At 40.6% G+C, this 18,054-nt stretch overlaps 4 protein-coding genes across 7 annotated transcripts; 3 read left to right on the top strand and 1 right to left on the bottom strand.

Annotated features, from left to right (window-relative positions):
- Positions 1-6: 6 nt before the first annotated feature.
- On the top strand, positions 7-6,266 carry LOC113214146 (trithorax group protein osa-like). Of its 2 annotated transcripts, XM_052265113.1 has the most exons (4): positions 7-98; positions 189-273; positions 444-713; positions 1,958-6,266. In XM_052265113.1, exons 1-4 carry the CDS (start codon positions 46-48, stop codon positions 3,302-3,304), a joined length of 1,755 nt encoding a protein of 584 aa, XP_052121073.1. In that variant the 5' UTR covers positions 7-45; the 3' UTR covers positions 3,305-6,266. The 2 variants fall into 2 exon arrangements, with proteins under 2 accessions (XP_052121073.1, XP_052121074.1); XM_052265114.1 differs by lacking the exon at positions 444-713.
- Positions 6,263-9,733, bottom strand: LOC113214143 (short/branched chain specific acyl-CoA dehydrogenase, mitochondrial). The gene is made up of 9 exons (XM_026433424.2): positions 9,556-9,733; positions 9,118-9,232; positions 8,925-9,025; positions 8,638-8,844; positions 8,370-8,540; positions 8,128-8,253; positions 7,842-8,024; positions 7,616-7,751; positions 6,263-7,530 (listed from the first exon to the last, which is right to left on the bottom strand). Exons 1-9 carry the CDS (start codon positions 9,604-9,606, stop codon positions 7,352-7,354), a joined length of 1,269 nt encoding a protein of 422 aa, XP_026289209.1. The 5' UTR covers positions 9,607-9,733; the 3' UTR covers positions 6,263-7,351.
- A 94-nt stretch (positions 9,734-9,827) lies between these two features.
- On the top strand, positions 9,828-15,326 carry LOC113214142 (coiled-coil domain-containing protein 186). Of its 3 annotated transcripts, none has more exons than XM_026433422.2 (14): positions 9,828-10,031; positions 10,218-11,013; positions 11,098-11,248; positions 11,347-11,559; positions 11,649-11,747; positions 11,848-11,983; positions 12,081-12,235; positions 12,322-12,464; positions 12,587-12,767; positions 12,840-13,277; positions 13,373-13,573; positions 13,687-13,719; positions 14,029-14,175; positions 14,264-15,326. In XM_026433422.2, the coding sequence occupies exons 2-14, from the start codon at positions 10,241-10,243 to the stop codon at positions 14,324-14,326; spliced, it is 2,733 nt and encodes a 910-aa protein (XP_026289207.1). In that variant the 5' UTR covers positions 9,828-10,031; positions 10,218-10,240; the 3' UTR covers positions 14,327-15,326. The 3 variants fall into 3 exon arrangements, with proteins under 3 accessions (XP_026289207.1, XP_026289206.1, XP_026289208.1); XM_026433421.2 differs by having other exon boundaries at positions 9,828-10,040; XM_026433423.2 differs by lacking the exon at positions 13,687-13,719 and having other exon boundaries at positions 9,828-10,040.
- A 924-nt stretch (positions 15,327-16,250) lies between these two features.
- Positions 16,251-17,059, top strand: LOC113214144 (gamma-secretase subunit pen-2-like). Its single transcript, XM_026433425.2, has 3 exons — positions 16,251-16,560; positions 16,652-16,756; positions 16,835-17,059. Exons 1-3 carry the CDS (start codon positions 16,500-16,502, stop codon positions 16,972-16,974), a joined length of 306 nt encoding a protein of 101 aa, XP_026289210.1. The 5' UTR covers positions 16,251-16,499; the 3' UTR covers positions 16,975-17,059.
- Positions 17,060-18,054: the final 995 nt, after the last annotated feature.

The following is an 18,054-nucleotide window of genomic DNA, read 5'->3' as shown; positions in this document are numbered from 1 at the left end:
CTGCGGCCGGGCGGCGCCAGCGGCCCCGAGGAAGGCGTGGCCTGGATGGGCCGCAAGGCATCCAAGCCCAAGGTCACCTTCGACGAGACCACCACCAAGTAAGTCGCACTCCCCGCCCGCGGGGTGAGGACGAAAGCAGGGTTCCGCGCCAGGACATACCAAAAACACTCTTCTTGTCTGCTCCGCAGGCGGCGCCACGACGGAGGCTCCCCGCCGGTCCTGGACGACGGCGACTACGCCCTGCTGCAGGAGCTGCCCCTGGTGGCGTCCAAGGTAGGCGACGGCTCGCCGCCCGACGACGGTGTGCGCGGCCTCGGAAGTCTGTCCTTGATCACGACGTCTGTCTGTGAGCCCGCACAGCGCTCCTCTGCGGCGCGGCGCGGCCCGGCGGCGTCGGAGCGCGCCCCCTCGACAGTGTGGTGACCTTTGTTTGGTTATGACAGCAGCTGACCGGGAGCCCTGGTGTCGCGGCCGCTGACAGCGGCACCACCGGCCACGCCGCCGCCGCCGCTGCTGCCGCAGCTGCAGCGACAGCTGCGGTGGCGGCAGCGGCGCCCCAGGCCCACCTGCACGCGCCACAGCAACAGCTGCGGGGGGTCGGCCACGAGGATCCTAGCCCCCTCCTGACCCCCGAGCCCCTGACCATCGCCTCCGACCTTGACGACGAGGCCCCCCTCCCGGACCTGGACGACCTGCCTCCGCCCCCGCCTCACGTTAGTCTCTCCCTTTGCTTGGCCCGGCGGGGTCTGCTTGTGCTCTAACCAGCTTCGCCAGGAGCAGCTCTCGATCAAGATGATCGTGATTTTAACGAGTTGGCCATGATTTTTTCATTTATTGAGAGCTGTTTGGTTTTGGGGTCTTTTCCTCCCAATCAACGAAACTTTTATTGCTTTTGGGTTTTTTGTACAGCTGGAAAGCAAGAAGATAACAAGTAGATTTGCACTGTTTAGTATTTACCAGTCGTATGGAATGCAAAGAGTATTTTAACAGAGTTTGTATTTTTAGAAAGGATTTTCAGTGGGTGACAAGAATGTTACACCCTGGCCTGTAGTCTGTACAACACTAACAAGGGTTGTTTTTCTAGTTTTTTTGATCATGTTGGTGTTGGCGGTAGAGGAGGTTTTGAACTGTAGTAAGGGCAATAATGTTGAAGGGATTACTCTTGTTCCAGCTGTTTACATCAGTAGTTAATTAAGGGAAATGCACAAATATTTGGCATGATGAAAACTAGAATAAAACTATTTTTTACTGCTTTTGGTCAAGTTTTGTAATGTAAGTATCTTAAGTATTGAACTGAGAAAAAAGCCACCAACTTGATAAAATGTACATAAATAAAATCTCAGTCAATGCTGTAGAAACGTAAGGTTTGATTAGGCTGCTTTGCCACTGCCAAATATTCAATAGTGTACGTCTCTTTACTGATTAATAGTTCAATTATTTATTTATTGTTCTCTTTCAGCATGTAACTAATTTGCCTTCACAAGTGCCATAGTCATTAGATCTCACGCTTCTTTAACACCGTAACAGCGACCATCAAGGAAGACACTTCCAACACTTATATTGCGATTAACATTTGCTTTTTATTTTTCCATGCATATTGGTCGCTTTAGCTACTTATTTTACTTAGAATTATCAAACTAAGAAACTATGAACTTATTTTTAAAATGTGACAATCAATTAAAACAAAAACTGTGCACGGGCTTAGAAATTTTACATATAAAGCCGTCAGAACCAGTTGGGAGTACAGCAAGGGCGCTTGTTTGATGCTAAAAGTAACAACAATAAAAGCTCACGTGGCTTTAGCCTCCGTGGGTCGGCTAGCTCGGCCCCTGTGGACTCCAGGGTAGGCAACTTGCAGGCAGCCCTGCGCGCATCGCGAGGTATTGCCTACCCGCCAGGCGCTCGCCCAGAGGCTTCTCTCACTCACGACCCTCCGTTTCTGCCCCCCTTCCTGCAGGTGACGGCGCCCGGGTCGAGCGTGAGCGACCGGTCCGAGGCGAGCAGCAGCGGCGGCGACAGCTCCGGGTGCGCCACCATCACGGGGTCGCCGCCGGGCGCGCACCGCAGCGACCACTCGAGCCACAGCGACACGAGCGGCGTGCACTCGAGCAGCAGCCACAGCAACGCCAGCCACCTCAAGCTGTACGAGCAGCTCAAGTACGACCCGGTGCAGCTGCAGCTGCTGCAGCAACAGCAGCAGGCGCAGCAGCAGGCGCAACAGCAACAGCAACAGCAGCAGCAGGCGCGGCGCGCCAACAGCATCCAGGACCTGTGCCTCGAGCCCAACCGGCCGCCGCCGCCGCAGTACAAGAGCTTCTCGCTGACGCGGGGCATGGCGCCGCCGGGCGCCACGGCCGGGCTGCCCGTCGCGCCGCCCGCGCCGCTGCCCTCCGTGCTCAAGCTGCAGACCCAGCCCATCTACAGCAGCATCCGCAAGCCGTCGCAGGGCGTGACGCTCAAGCCGCCGCAGCCCGCGCTGGCCGACGAGGACGAGTCGCCGCCGCCGCCCGCGCCCGCCGACCCCATGCGCGTGCCGCACCACAAGCCCATGCAGGCCCTGCAGCCCGTCCGCGAGGAGCTCACGCCCGAGGCCGGCGCCGGCGGCGGCGGCGTGCCCGCCACCCTCCAGCTCAACGGCCACGACGCGACCGTGGTGATCCGGCGGCACAAGCAGGCTGCCGCCAAGGAGGGCGAGGAAGACAAGTTCGGACGCGCCACCAACATGCGCATGACCTCCTTCACGGACCAGCCCGACCACGGGCGCGGCTCGCTCGGCGCCGGCTCGGCGTACGGCTACGCGGGCTACGGCTACGGCATGGGCTCCGCCAACACGCTGCCGCTGCCGCCCCCGCCGCCGCCGCCCCCCGCCGCGCAGCCGCACTGCGCCACGCTGCCCGCGCACGGGGCCGGCGCCGGCGCGCTCATGCAGCAGCACCAGCTCCAGCAGCACCAGCAGCAGCAGCAGCACCAGCTCGCCAGCAGCTGCGGCAACTTCGTGCGCCAGCACTCCACCATCCCCACGCACCACAACGGGGTGCTGCTGTACCAGCCGGGCGGCCAGGGCGGCCAGGGCGGCCAGGGCCAGCAGCTGCAGGCCATGCGGCTGCAGCAGCCCTCGTCCGCGCTGGGGGTCGCCTACTTCAAGGACCACAGCATGTCGCCCGCCCTCAAGTACGGCCTACAGCAGCACCTGCAACAGCACCTCCGGGCGGGCGTCGGCGCCGCGCCCGAGTTCCAGAACGGCGGCCGGGACTCGGCCAACTTCTCCATGGCGTCGAGCGGCGACGGCGAGTACGCCCACTAGTCGAGGCCGAGGCCCACACTCACACGACCCCAAGACTGAAGAGAACACAAGACGGCACCCTCCGGGGAGGAACACAAATCAGTACTGTCGTAGCAAGAAACGTAGAATGGTAGGATTTTTTTTTTATTATTTTTTTTTTGAAAAATGCTTTTCACCAAAGAATTATGAAGTTCATTTGAGACTGGGAACACCCACTTGTAGCTAAGACTCGTACATCAAGTGCCATATCAAATTTAACATTATCCGCCGTTTAAAGGCTTTTCAAAACGAGACTGTGCTTATTTAGCACTTTACTTTAGTCATTAAGTGCCAGATAGCTCAGTGGTTGGATTTATCATTATAAGTTAACTCTTTAAAAATTATTTATTTTCAGTTCCTCTGTAAATCTGTATGTAATTTATTATTTAAGGTAATAATCTGTGGCGCGCAAAAGCACACACTTGAGGAAAGACGGAGTAGAAGAGAACTGGTGAAATATTATAAAGTGTTTTGGAAATAGCAATCACAATTCTGTGTGTCATTTTGGAGGACCTGTGCACATGCACAGTTTTATACGCTGCTAACTGCATTTTTGTTTTGTCATCGTGGTCAACATATACAAAAATATAATTCTGATATGAATAAAACGTACAACATCCCTTACTGGAGTTTGATTTTTGAGAATGTTCAATCGTAAAGAAAAATATGCCAAAACGCTTGAGAGTTCATGATGTCAGACTTTCCTCATAAACAGACTGTCCTCATACCTGCTGGATGGGTTGTTTTGTTATACTGTTTTCATTAGAGCATTTTTACATGTGTACAAATTTAAGCTTATCTACTGATCTAGCTGTAAAATTAAAAAAATGGTGAAATTGAATGTTGCAAGTAAGATGTAAAATGACCCAATCGTGCTTTTGTATATCTTTGTGTTTATTTATCCGTAAGTATGTAAGTAAATAAGTAAATAATTGTTGTTGGATTGTTTGAAGAAAGTATGGAGGTTGTACCTGGAACTACCAGAATACAGAAGGAAAAAAAAATCATGTCTCCCTGACATGAAGTATGAAATAATTATTGTGATGTATTACTTAGTGAACTTAGCAATTTTATAAGGATTAGAAAAATATGCTGTGTTAAAACATGCACAAAAGAGTTACAATTTTAGATAGTCTCTGGTGTATTTAGTTCTTAACATCCATTGAAGAATCCTTGCAGCATTCAGCCTTTCCTTAAACATCACAAGGAAATGAGGATCAAAGAACTAGCAGTCAGAGCACATTTTGTCATGCTTATGCTGTGCTTTGGAAATTTCTGTTGGAAGGAATTATCAAGAGTTACATTTTAAGTCAGTGTTGTAATTATACTTTGTAATTTTGTTAAAACTTGTTTAAAAAGAAAGTTCAGAATTATTTAAGATCCCATACATGTGTAAGATAGTTATCTACCACATGATTGATATACAATTTTGTGTGGGACAGATATTTAGCTTATAAAAATGATGTCTTTGCGATATCAAATGCCTGGAGTTTGTTGGGTTCACATTAGAAAACAAATATTAGTTTATGAAAGTGCTTTGCAAAAACTTTGTACATATTTAACTTTATTACTCTAGCTACAGCCTTTTTTATGTGGTCATGTGGTCATATCCACTTAGTCATATCAAAGTCATCTTCACAAATATGTTATAACCGATAATATCACATCATGCATGAATCATTTACTCATATGCTGTAATATGTCAAAAATTTATGTTAAGTGTGTAATCTGCTTTTTGCAACCACCTTTCCTCTGTTTTGATACTACAATACTCATTCAACACCTTATGCTAGATAAACACCTTGAGAGAAAAAGGCATTCCTTTACATTTCATGGCTTTTACTGACGTCAAACAATGACACTGGCCAATCTCAGACTGAAATCCTTACTTTTGTAAGATGCGAAAGACACAAAATCATTTAGAAGCATAGACAATAGACAAATTAAAATGTCAGATTTCAAATGATAAAATGTTTTGACAATAAAAAGACCATAACATGAATTACGCGATAATTATGAAACAAAATATGTTCACACATGAACGCCTATTTCTCAAGGCAAGAATACTGCGGTAGAATGCAAGAAACTGTTAACCTAACCATTCAGCTGTAAGCGACTGTAAAACACACACAGCCTTCTGTCATAAAACCGTTTTCCCCTATTTTGATAAGACAGCTTTAGCAAGAAGCTATTTTGACCATTTCTTTGAACCAAAGATGTTAGAAAATTTTGATAATAAATCTAGTTTGATAATGAAACAACAAGTAAATAAAAGAGGTACAAAAAGTATGAAAGCAGAGAATGCCAGATAGATCTGCTTGTCTTTAACAATAAGTAAAAAACCTAGTCAAACACAGCACAGCTATAAAAAATATTGATCTATTGGGGGAAATCCACATAAGAGGAAAATGCTTTCATATAAAAAGAAAAAAAAAACCTCATCACCATCTTCAATTTGCAAGGGCAATGTGTTGAAGTGCAGTAGGCAAAAATACATGATTGTAGAAACAGATTAAAAGAGATACTGTAGGTGTATCAAAGACTGATTAGGCTGGTGGAATTCATTGCCCTAAAATGGTTATAAAAATGATGACAAAAAATATGAAGCATTGTTGTGACTGACAGTAAATTGAAGAGGTATATTACATGCAGCGATAGTAATGAGAATGTAGTAATTTACTTGTGATGCATTTAGGTGCATTATCATGTTGGTTGTCAGTGTTCAGTGTGTACGTATTATGGCATGATCTCCATAAACTCTCTTTTTACTGAATTATTACATATGTATGTACAGAAATAATTCAAATAAGAATGAATCTTAATTTATTTGTTTTAAAGTGAACAGCCCACAAGGGCCCATGTACTATGTGCTTGTAAGTAATTAAACACTGGTGAAAACTGTTGCCACATGGAATTTGAATTAAACCAGAGTATCAAGAATGTATTGAACAAATATCATATTTATTTTACTACCCAACCCCAACTTAAAAAATCCTAAAATTAAATTACTGCCCTTAACAAGTCATTTTGTGACATTTAAGACTAGATATTCCATCGATTTTGGACCCAGGAATAGGTTTTAAGAGTACTTACTACACAACACTATGACTGAATGTTGATTTAATCTGGTTAAGGTTTTTAATGGTAGTGTAGAGAATCTGTCTGTTTGTCTTATGGTATTTACAGTTGCATCCAATATGGTGAACTAGCATCTCAGTTGTTTATCTGGCAAGTGCAGAGCATGCCCACAATACAAATTCCATGAAAATGATACAAAGGAAACTTGATTAGTGGCCACTCAATTCAACTGAACCTTTGGTTGTGATCATTTAAAAGGATGGAACTGCCAATTCCAAATGGATGACACAGAAGAATCCACAACACATTCACTGAATGAGACAACAAAGAGTCAAGAAAAAGTCTGAGCACATAAATTGATTAATTGGTACTTGTCCAACCTGATCCTTGAGAAAAGTAAATCAATAGAGATATAGAATGCCACAATAATGTACCGTTAAGAACCTAAACAGTGTTCCCTAAAGCTTGGTGTTTATAAAAACAATAGTTTTAAAATCATTTAGGGGAATCCTGCAGAGAGGACACTCCAGACGTTTCTCTCAAATAATAAAGGCAAATATTTTAACAAGGAATAGATAAAGCATTCATATAAAAATAGACTCTACATTAGATAAGTATGGCACACCAAAGTTACTTAATAACTTGGCTGGTAACAGCAAATAATCATAGAACACCACAACAATGGCATTGGTAAACATTCACATTACAAAATCGTAATCCAGAAGACATTACAAAAGTTTTCTATCATTGAGTGTTATAAGAAAGAAACTAAATAAACTTAGCGAGATTCTATGTATAACAACCAAATCATAGCAACAGAGCAAAAAAAAGTCATTTACACATATGAAATAAATAATTTGGTATAAAATCATAGCCATAGCATAGCAAATTTGGTATAAAGTCATAGCCATAGAATAGCAATTATGATCAACAATAAAATCACAAATTGAGCTACTGTTCATACTCCCTTTGAATGAATTTTGCGATTGTATTTAACTGAATATTGGACGTACCTTCATAAATGGAACCAACCTTACAATCTCGGTAGAACTTTTCTTGGGGAAAATCTTTTGTGAATCCAACTCCCCCCATCCAGTCAATGCATTTGGATGTTGTCAAAAGTGCCACTTCTAAGGATATTAATGAAAAAAACATATTAGTAGATTAAGTGGATAAAGTAAGATAAACCAAAACCTAAGACTTTAAAGAAAATACCTGCTGCATAATATTTAGCCATTGCAGCCTGTTTAATGAAGTCTAGCCCCATCTCTTGCAGTCTTGCAGCATTGTACACCAAGAGACGAGTAGATTCGATTTGAGTTGCCACTTGAGCAATTTGATGAGACATGCCCTACAAAAGAAGAAAAAAACAAAGATTGAAACAAAAGTGAGTACATTCTGTAAGTGTACAAAAATTGGTAGCTGCAACAGAATCCTTTACCTGAAATGAGAATACACTTTTTCCAAATTGTCTGCGTTCTAAAGTGTATGGGATAGTGGCATCAAAGCATCCCTGTGCAATGCCCACCATTTGTGCACCAATACCAATACGGCCTTCATTCAAGAACCCTGCAGCATACTTATAACCATGACCAAATTTACCTAAAATATTTCTCTCTGGAACCTGAGATCAACAATGAGTCTTAATAAAGTACCAATCAGCAAACAAATAATTTTGTGAGAAATATTGAATTTTTGTGCAGCATTTTTGTGTGCCTAGAACGTACCCTGACATTGTCAAAGTGAACCATGCATGTTCCAGAAGCACGGAGCCCCAATTTGTCTTCCTTTTTTCCAACAGAAACACCAGGCATCTCTCTGTCTACAATGAAGCATGTTATGCCACGGTAACCCTTTAACAAAGTAACACACACACAAACCAGAAATAATCAAAAGGCATGGTTTTTATGTAATCTGTGCATCAAAGTGTTACGTTGGACAGAAAAATATGAAATAGGAGTGAACTAACATCAGATGGATTAGCATTTGCCATGACAAGAAAGACACCAGCGACATCTGAATGTGAGATCCACATTTTTGTTCCATTTATAACATAATCGCTACCATCCTTCTTTGCAATAGTTTTCATTGCAAAAGCATCAGATCCGGACTGTGGTTCTGACAGACAGAAACAGCCACCCTAAAAACAAAACTCATTTAGTATTTAAAACAATTAAAAAATAAATAAATATTACTTTAATTTTAACTTGCTAGTGTCCAAATTAATAAATACTTACGGCTTTTTGGGCAAGTAGAGGTAAATAATGCTTTTTCTGCTCTGGTGTTCCAATTTTTCTTATCAGAGCGTTGACTAAGGTATTTTGAATGTCAACGTATATACCCACAGATGCATCTACTTTTGATATTTCTTCAACAGCAATGATAGAGGACATAAAAGATAAGCCTGAGCCACCATACTCAGCCTCTATTTCTATTCCCATAAGCTATATGTATATATGACACAAAGATGTACATCAAAAGAAAGAAATACTTCAAAAAGTGAGGCAGCTGCAGAAGTACTTACCCCACTGTCAAAAATGGCCTCAAGTACACTAGGATCAAATTTTCCTTCTTTCTCCATTTTTTTAACATATGGAGCAATATTTTCAGATGCCAGCTTTGCAACTACAATTGGAAGAGAGGGTGAAATTAAAAGTAAGGTGATCCATCATGTGTCAACGCAACGAAACGTTTCAGAACTGGGGACAATGGGTTACCCATATCTTTGAGGACAAGTTCATCTTCAGTCAGAGCCGTCAACGGAAAAGGACGTCCGTCAAATAAGGCAGCTGATGTGCTTAAATGATTGCTAATTTGTAAGCATCCGGCATACTGCAAAGAAATAAGACGACAATAAGATATTACAGAAATAAGAAATTAACTCCACCCATTTTACATTGAGAACGATAGCAGCCAGTAAAGAAGCAAAACTTGCAATGACTAAGCTACAACAAGAAGCCACTGCGGTCCCTATCTGGTCCACATGATTAAAAGGTTAAGAATCAATGACATGAAAATACCGTATAACTAGTTTGCAGGCGACTAAAAGCTTAAAGAGTTTAAACATTTTCTAAGGAGTTGTATAATTGGTGGAACATTAAAATTAAATTTAGCCTCAGTGTGAAATATTCAATTAAGTAAGCACAAAAACATACCTTTTGTAAAATAGGCCGAGCTTTGGAAATGTTCCTACAAGTCTGCAACATTTTTAATGTCAGTCTTTTCTTCTTAACAGTTCTAATGGCCAATGGCGGTTGAAGGAGAATCAATCTGATCAGTACATCAATACTCAACAAGTTGGTGTTCAAAACACCCCCGCCTTCCTTCCTCCCTCCCCCCGGAACCCCCACCTCCTAACCTTGCCAACTCATTGTCCAATGCATATTCACATTGAGGAGCTATACGAATACCAATATGAATACGATTTACTTCTGCTTGTGATGACAGCTGCCACAACAGTCAGCACATAAACACGAGTTATTTGACATTGTGGGCGAATTGTTTTTTAAACGGCGATAATGAAGTGAACTTTCCTACTTACCAGAGAAAGGCTTTGACCTCTGTGAGGTGATACATGTATCCTGAGAACGGCAAAACCCTTTTCCAAACAGGTTAAGGCTCCCTCTGTCATGTAAGCAAAGTAGGTGACTTTAAATGAAAATCCTTTCAACAAGCCAATACTCTTTTCAAACTGTTGCCATTATGGGGAAAAAAACTTCTATGTACCCTCTCTGCTGCTGTAACAAGCCTGTGTTTCCTCATTATGTATTTGTCAATGAAATAATATGTAAATTCTAATTTACGCTTATCATTGCAGGCTCACTCTCTGTCTATTTAAAAATGATTGAAGAAGATGATTCGTGCAATGAGAATAACAAAGCTAACTTAAGAGAAAAACAAGAAGACTCAACAACACTTGCAAATAATGGAGCAATCGTCAATCAGTCACTGGTTTCTAAGTCTGAGAGCAAATCAACTATTGACACACATCTCATCTCTTCAGGATGTGCTTCAAACATACCCGATAACTTTTCCAAACCAGATTCTAATCCTACATTGGACAGCCTCGGAATAAAATCTTCAGGAAAACATGATGATGGCTCTGTAGATGGGATAGCATCCGAGATGGAGAATGAGCTAGAAGAGAGCACTGATGTAAAAGAAAATTCGGGCTGTGTGACTGTATGTGTACCGTTGGAGACCAGATCTGATGAGCAACAGTTACATACTTTTAAAAATGGATTTTCGAATGCTGATACTAATACTTCACTAGAGGACGATCAAAACAAAAAGTTCTTTACAAGTACTTGTGATACAACATCAATTGTAGTTTCTTCTGAACAATCAAATGAAGATTATCATTGCAAACCATCAATCACTGTAGATTTAACTTGTACAAGCCCTCAGTTTCAATCAACTGAAGGCTCAGATGATTTTGTACTTAGGGAACTAAACATGGTTTTATCAAAATTAGGATTTGGTATCAGGAAAAACAGTGACAACGAAAATAAGAGTTCTTCTGAAACTGATGGCAATCTTGAGGCCTTCTATGATGCAGACAGTCCACTCACTCTTAAGGAATTTGTTACAAATTTGCAGTACCAATTGTCAAAGTGTGTTTACTCAAAGTTTTTGAATACTTTACTTCTATTGTTAGTTTGCTTTGTTCTAATACATAACTTTCTGTTTCTCACTAGGTATAAGCTTGCCAATGAAAAATTTCGGGATGATCATTACACTGAGGTTCAAGCTCTTGAGCGTGCTTTTGCACAAGAAAAAAATCGGTTTGAGCAACAAGAGACTTTAGCATTGCAAACAATCACTCAGTTAAAGAGTGATCTTCAAAAGGTATAAAAGGTTTCACCTTGTTCAAGGGCTAATCTTCAATTTCAATTTAACATGCTAAAATCATTCTTAAAATTTCATAAAATCTATTTCTATCACAGAAAACTCAACTTTATGAGTCAGCCAACAAGGACAAGGAAGGAATGGTGATAAAGTATGCAATGAGTGAAAAGGCTGCCATCACAATCCGCAAAGATTTAGAGCTAGCAGAGCGGAGACTCAAGGAGGCTAATCGGGCACGAGATTTGTTATCGGATCGACTTAAAACAGTACAGTCTGAAAAAGAAAAGGCAAACAACTTATTAGAGGCAAAGGTAAAAGTTTTTAGAGCTTTTCAAGTAAAATATTAAACAAGGATTAGGTTACTATTTCAGCTCTCATAATTGCTTCAAACTGTATTTAGGGTCAAGAATTTGGCACTATAAATAGAGAAAATCAGAGACTCAAGGAGGATCTGCGATGGACACAAAATAAGCTGAAAACTGAATCTGAGAGTAAAAAGGTACAGCTTAAATACATACAATAAGTTATTCATATATGTTATCACTTTTATATACTTCTCTTTTAGTAACTTTTTATTGACAATTGAAAATTATTTTAAGGATGCTGAACAGAGAATTACAGACCTGATTCGAAAATTGGAAGAAGCAAGATTGGAAGCTGAGCAAGCCCGTAAAGATGCTCAGACTGCTATTAAGTCATTCCAGGAGTCTGAGGAAAACAAAGCAGTATCTTTAGGTTAGTCATTGCAATGCTTTTGTTACATTTTTACGTTTTTGTTTTCAAGTTCCCTGAGTTAAATCAGATCATCGTTTAATTCATACTCTGCCTGCAGATCACCAACTACGAGAGCAACATGCCAAACTTATTCTAGAGAGGCATGGGAGAGCTGACACTGTAGTAGTTTTAAAACAACTTCAATCTGAGGTAGAAGCATTAAAAGCAAAACAGCAAGCCCTCATTGATGAAAATAATCAGTTATCCTTAAAGGTAAAATCTGTGCTACTCAATACACTCAAAAATTTTAGAAAAAAGTAAAAGTAATTTTGAAACATTGAAAATTTTCTGAATTTTAGGTCCAGACTTTAGAAAAAGAGAGATTAGAAGGTGATCAGAGATTATCACGTTTAAAGTTAGAAAGTGATAAACATCAGCAAGAAGTTGCTGATCTCCGTGAAAAAGTTGCAGGCATGGAATCCTTGAAGGCACAGCTACAACAGTAAGGCTTTTAGACTTTTTTGTTCTTTCTCAAACTGCTTTTTTGTTTTAAGTTAGTTCTTGAGAAGAGTGCTTCTTTGATAGCTGAGCGTAAGTTTTTAAAGTTTGATTTTTACATTTTAGCTATGAAGATCAACTTGCTACTTGCCGTAGTGAAATGGAAAGGCTTCGGCAGACCAATGTTGATCTTCAGCAAGATGCTGCAGCTTGTCGCGAGCGGGAAGCAGAGCTGCTTGACTTTACTCAAAAATTGACTGAGAAAAATGTTCGCCTTCAGTCCGAATTTTCAGCTCTGGAGGCTAGGGTATGTAGAGCAGCTAGTGTCAGTTTGTGAATTGCTTGAACACCATTAATTACTTTCCTGATATAATTACAGGCTCACATGCTGGAAAGTGAACAACAACCACTTACAAGAAAGTTAAGTGAAACAGAAAGTAAAGTGACTTCATTGACCATAGATTTGGAGAAAGAAAAGAAGTTGAGACAGGAGGAAAATTCCATACTTGCTAGGCACTTGGCCGAAAGCACACACAAGCTTGAACAAACTCAACAGCAGCTTGAAGATTCACAAGGGGAAATAGAACTCTTGAAAAGAAAACATGCTGCTTCTATTCGTGAATTAACTAGAGAAATTCAGCAGTCCAGAAAACGTCAGGAGATGGTAGAGAACTCTGGTGGAGGTAGCCATAATAGCAGTCATAGCAGTACATCCATAGCACAGGTTTCTAGAACTTCATCAAGCTCCTCCCTGAACACTGTCTGTGAACCAAGTCCTACTCCCATGTTACCACCCATCACATTTCCTAATGGACAGGTATGCCTGATTCTTTTTTCTGGAAAACTACCACTAATTAGTCATTATACCTGTTTGCACTCAAGAAAATCTGTTCTGCATTTATTTATATCCAGGAGCCTGATAAACAGGTTTTGATCGAGCGTTTAGTAAAGCTCCAGAGAGAAAATGCTAAGAAAGCCGAAAAACTAGATTTTATGGAAGAACATTCCCAAGTTTTGGTTGGTGAACTTCAAAAGAAGACTCGACTGATTCAAAGCTTTGTCATGAAGATGCCAGCTGGGGCTTTTACATCTGAGTCTATGGACCAAAACAAGGTAAATAATTTATTTCAACCCAATTTCAAAGTGTATGGAAGACTCTGAACAAATTTCTTCTCTGAAACCTTGTCTAATACTATATCATCTACCCTTAACACTCACAACCATAGCATGCAATAGCTGGATTTTCAAAAACAAATCAGGTAATCTATTTCAGATGAAATAGGTAGTGCAACACTTAGTTAGAGAGTGATGTTTGCATTCACAATACCGCACGCTGTATAATTGTTATGGATAAAGTCTGTTAGTCGGCTAATGTATACATTAACCAGCTTATGTCTACATAAACCAACTAATGTTGACTTCAACCATATGATACATTATGTTTTGCTAGCAAAATATTTTTTACCAGTTAAATGTTGATTTTGCATTAAAAGTATAAAGTTCCTACTATTAGGGCTTTTTTTAAATGTAATTTTGAAACTTATTTAACCATGATTTGTCTTATACAGGCCGACCTAGCGAAGCGTTCTGGTGTAATGGCAAGCATGTATGGCAGTAGAAATGATGAAACTGTGTCAATAGAACTATCAATGGAAATCAATCGCAAACTTCAAGCTGTTTTGGAAGATACCCTTCTGAAGAACATTACTTTAAAGGTTATTGAAACATATCGGATTCTTAATATCTTGAAAATAACTATTTATATGTTTTTATTTGTATTTTTAATAAACAATTCAATTTCAGGAAAACCTTGACACACTGGGAGCAGAAATTGCCAGACTATCCAATAAGAGTTCTAATAAGTAACTTCTGGGGAACTAATTTTATACTTTTTGCTTGTTCCCTGTATGTTTTCTTTTACTATAATTTCTACCATTTTATGCTTTGTTATTACATACTGCAAAGTACTTCTACTTCAGTGAAAAATCAAAACCTTGATTGATGTATTACCTTCTAAGTTATTCACAAAGTACCTGAAATTTATTCATCCATCAATATTAATTTCTATTCCTTAGCTTGTCTATATTTTGCTGTATTAGGCATTTCTCATTGTGGAGTTTTTGGAAATTTGAGAACGTTCCCATATCAGATCGAATTATTGTGACATCTGACGTACAGTATTTATTGCATAGTATTTAATATCGATTTAGCTCATGTCTGTTGCCAATAATATCACCTACAAAAATTTTGCATTGCGTGCTTTTGTTACAATATGCAATATGCAATTGCTATTTATTTATAAATAAGTTTAGTTGAAAATCATATATGATACTTCTGATAGTACTGACAGTACTATTTACAGTTATTACTGATTTTCTGATTTTCTTCCATAAATCTTGAGGATCATGTTAAAGGTGTTCCATTTTGGTGGTGTACTTTCTTAGTCATATTTGAATAAGTAATGAAATGAAAGATCTGTGATCTATATGTGTAATTTTTCTGCATTGTCGTCAGTTCATTGTTAAAAGTGTTGAGGGACTAGATTAATTTGTGATGATGTGTAGACATCACAGTCTGAAACACACATTGTGTGTACCGGTATTTTTAACTTTTTGCTGTAGTTTTCCACACGTTTCCCTTCTGCCTTATGAAACCCTTTCTGTTAAAATCTTCAAATTAATTGTTTCATATTTTCCTTAAAGTTGAGTGTGGATGACTTTTCTTTAAAGTTTTCCTAAGAGGTAGATGGAGATGTCCTAAGGAACAGGGTTAAATTATTGGAAGTAATTTTACAACTTCTGTCAATTTTTCTTGCTAAACTGTAATCTTATCCAGTCGTAATAAAGGAAACATGACAAATCGGTAATCGGCTGGCCCCTTTTAAAAATGTGCCCCCTCCTTTTTTTTCTCTTTTCTGCTTTTAAAAAGCAACGCCGAACATCGAGTTCACTGGACCTCACCCTTGACCAACGGCAGCCACCTCCATCCGCTCCGCTCTCGCCTTCAGCGCCTGCCAGGCAGTGCGTATCGTATAGGCAACCCATCGAGCTGCCGTGTATTCCTGCCGGGACCCGGTAACATACCAGTCTGGTTGGACTGGTGACCCCCTCTCCCAGATCGCTGACCCATTGTGCCGACTGGATGCCGCCCCTGCCAACCTAAGGTCGTTGCCCCCATTAGATGCGTCAGCAGCCCAGCAGCCTGGTGCGTCACCTGAAATAGGAAGGGGCAAACGCAAGGGAGGGAAGACCGAGAGGATTACTGACTAATTTGTTCCTTTTTGTGTATATTTTTGTAAGTGGAATGCTAATGAAAGGAAAGAATGTAAATTATGTAAATAGGAATTATTTTGTATTATAATACACTGTTAAAAAAGGTTTGCAAACTGGATAATTTGAATGAAACTTCGTATTTTTGGTTTGTTCAGCGCGAAACCAAAATTTCGATTGAGGGAGTAGACACACTGCAAATACGGTTGTTTAGAGTCACTTTTCCCGAGAGAGTGACGTGAAAGTACGTCCGTCATTCGCCGTTGGGGGGGACCTGTAAGTTATGCCTCTGCGAGTGCGAGCGTCCGAAGCGCCTGTTACGTAGGCAACATCTTGCCTGCAATGCATGCGTGTAGTGCGGGTTGGCCTACCCTGAGCATCCCCACAGTATATAGCCTCCCCCGGGGTGCCGGCATACACGAATCTCGCCGATTTGGTTGGTTTGGTTCATACTGGAGCGCTATTCACATTGATATAGCAGACGGATATGCAGAGAAGAGGGCGTGGAGGTGGGGGGGGGGGGACAAAACATTTGGAAGAATCATACTTCAGGAGGCAAGTGAAAGAAAGGGAGTAAAGGCAGAATTATGCCCTCATCATCTGGTATGAATATTCTTCCTCGGGGCCCAAGAGGGGAAGTGGAACTTAGATGAACTGAGATGACAATTCAGAGTGATCAATATCCTCATTGCGGCGATCGACGGTCGTGGATTGCTCGGTACACATGCAGAAGCCTAAAGGGTTGTAAGTAAACAATACCAGCAAAAACCATGGATCTAAGGCTTGTGCGGAATGAGAAAAAGTTGGAAATCTGCAAATACTATGCAAGAGGTAACTAATTATTTTTGAAGTGAAGGTTTTGTCTTCAGCCTGCCTGAGGATTAGTGGTTGTTAAATAATTTTCACTTGTTTTGCTGTATAGGTGGCTGGGCATGCTTACCTGTTCTGTGGGCAGTTAATTTTGTCTGGTTTTATGGTGAAGCATTCAAACAAGCTCCGTATCAAGAGCAGAAGCAAATTAAAAGATGTAAGTTCGTTGTTTCACTAGGGGTTTCTATTTCTTTTCTCCGTTTCCTAATGCTGTACCTCTTACTATGTGTTACAGATGTCGTGCTCTCAGGAATAGGAGCCCTAGTATGGATTGTGGCTCTCACAAGCTGGATAATCTTGTATCAAACACATCGTGTAGCTTGGGGAGAATGGGGTGAAGCTATTTCATTTTTAGTGCCTACAGGCAGTGCTTAGAAATAATTTTTTATCTCTTACTATTGAAATGTGTATAACTGGATTGAATTGTTGTCCAATAAACAGTTTGATTTTGGTTCCATTAGATATGGTATCTAGTTGATAGGGAAGCTTTATACAATAAGGAGACTGTACACTCTATTTATGTATTTATTTTGATAAGACTGTTTTATTTTAATCAATATACTTTCGAGAGGCTAAAGATCAAGCAGATTTAATAAGTATAGTTTGCACTAAAACTGATAATTGTAATTGGTCCTCATTTATGATCCCTGTATTGTGTTTCCGGTTGGAATAGCAATTTGTTTTTGCTAGCACTTTGGGTTGGTTGACCGCATGACAATAATGATTTTTGCCCCCAATTTGTAAATGGAGAGACTGGAATATAGTTTGAGCAAACGTAATGCTTGCCTGAGGACAGATATCTGATATCTGTCAACGAGTTCAAAATCAAAATCTAGTCTGCTTGACCCTCTGCTAAAATATCCACAATATCATAGCAGTCCGGCATAAAATAACAAATGTTTTATTGTGAGCACATTTTGACAAATCTCTGGTACCAGAAGGTGGGTCAAATTTGCAATTACAGTAATAGCCAAATTTTTCTAAGCAAGATGCCGCAATTATTAGTTTTGTTGTGTGTGATGTAGTGTACTTAGTCTAAGGCTATATTGTTTCTTTTTCTTACCATTCTGCAGCTATAATTCTGCCACCTGTCACATTCTTTTTATGTACAACTGTTTGTACTACGGTATGCAAGTTCCTGTGAAATATGTAGGAAACCACAAAAAACAACCAAGGATTCCCATCCTATTTGCTCGCCCTTGTGGTTTAGTTCCAATTATGTTCTATAGTAGATATCTCTTTATGAGCGGCTTTATGATCTGATCATTTACTAGTTGTCTTCGCTAATCTGGAGGATTGCTTTTCTTCAAGGTTTGTATTCCTGGCGGTTGTTTGAGAATAGCACAAGGAGAGCCAAATTGGTATTGTTGCAACAGCAGCATTAGTCATCCATCATTAATTTCCATTTCAAAACTAAAAACACAAAAACAAAAAAATAAACAACAACTTACCGCA

The sequence above is a fragment of the Frankliniella occidentalis genome, unplaced genomic scaffold (genome assembly GCF_000697945.3).
Source record: "Frankliniella occidentalis isolate FOCC.00 unplaced genomic scaffold, Focc_3.1 Scaffold24, whole genome shotgun sequence".
NCBI classification, from domain to species: domain Eukaryota; kingdom Metazoa; phylum Arthropoda; class Insecta; order Thysanoptera; family Thripidae; genus Frankliniella; species Frankliniella occidentalis.
The sequence above is the reverse complement of the archived record's forward strand: the minus strand, read 5'-3'. Positions and strand labels throughout refer to the sequence as shown.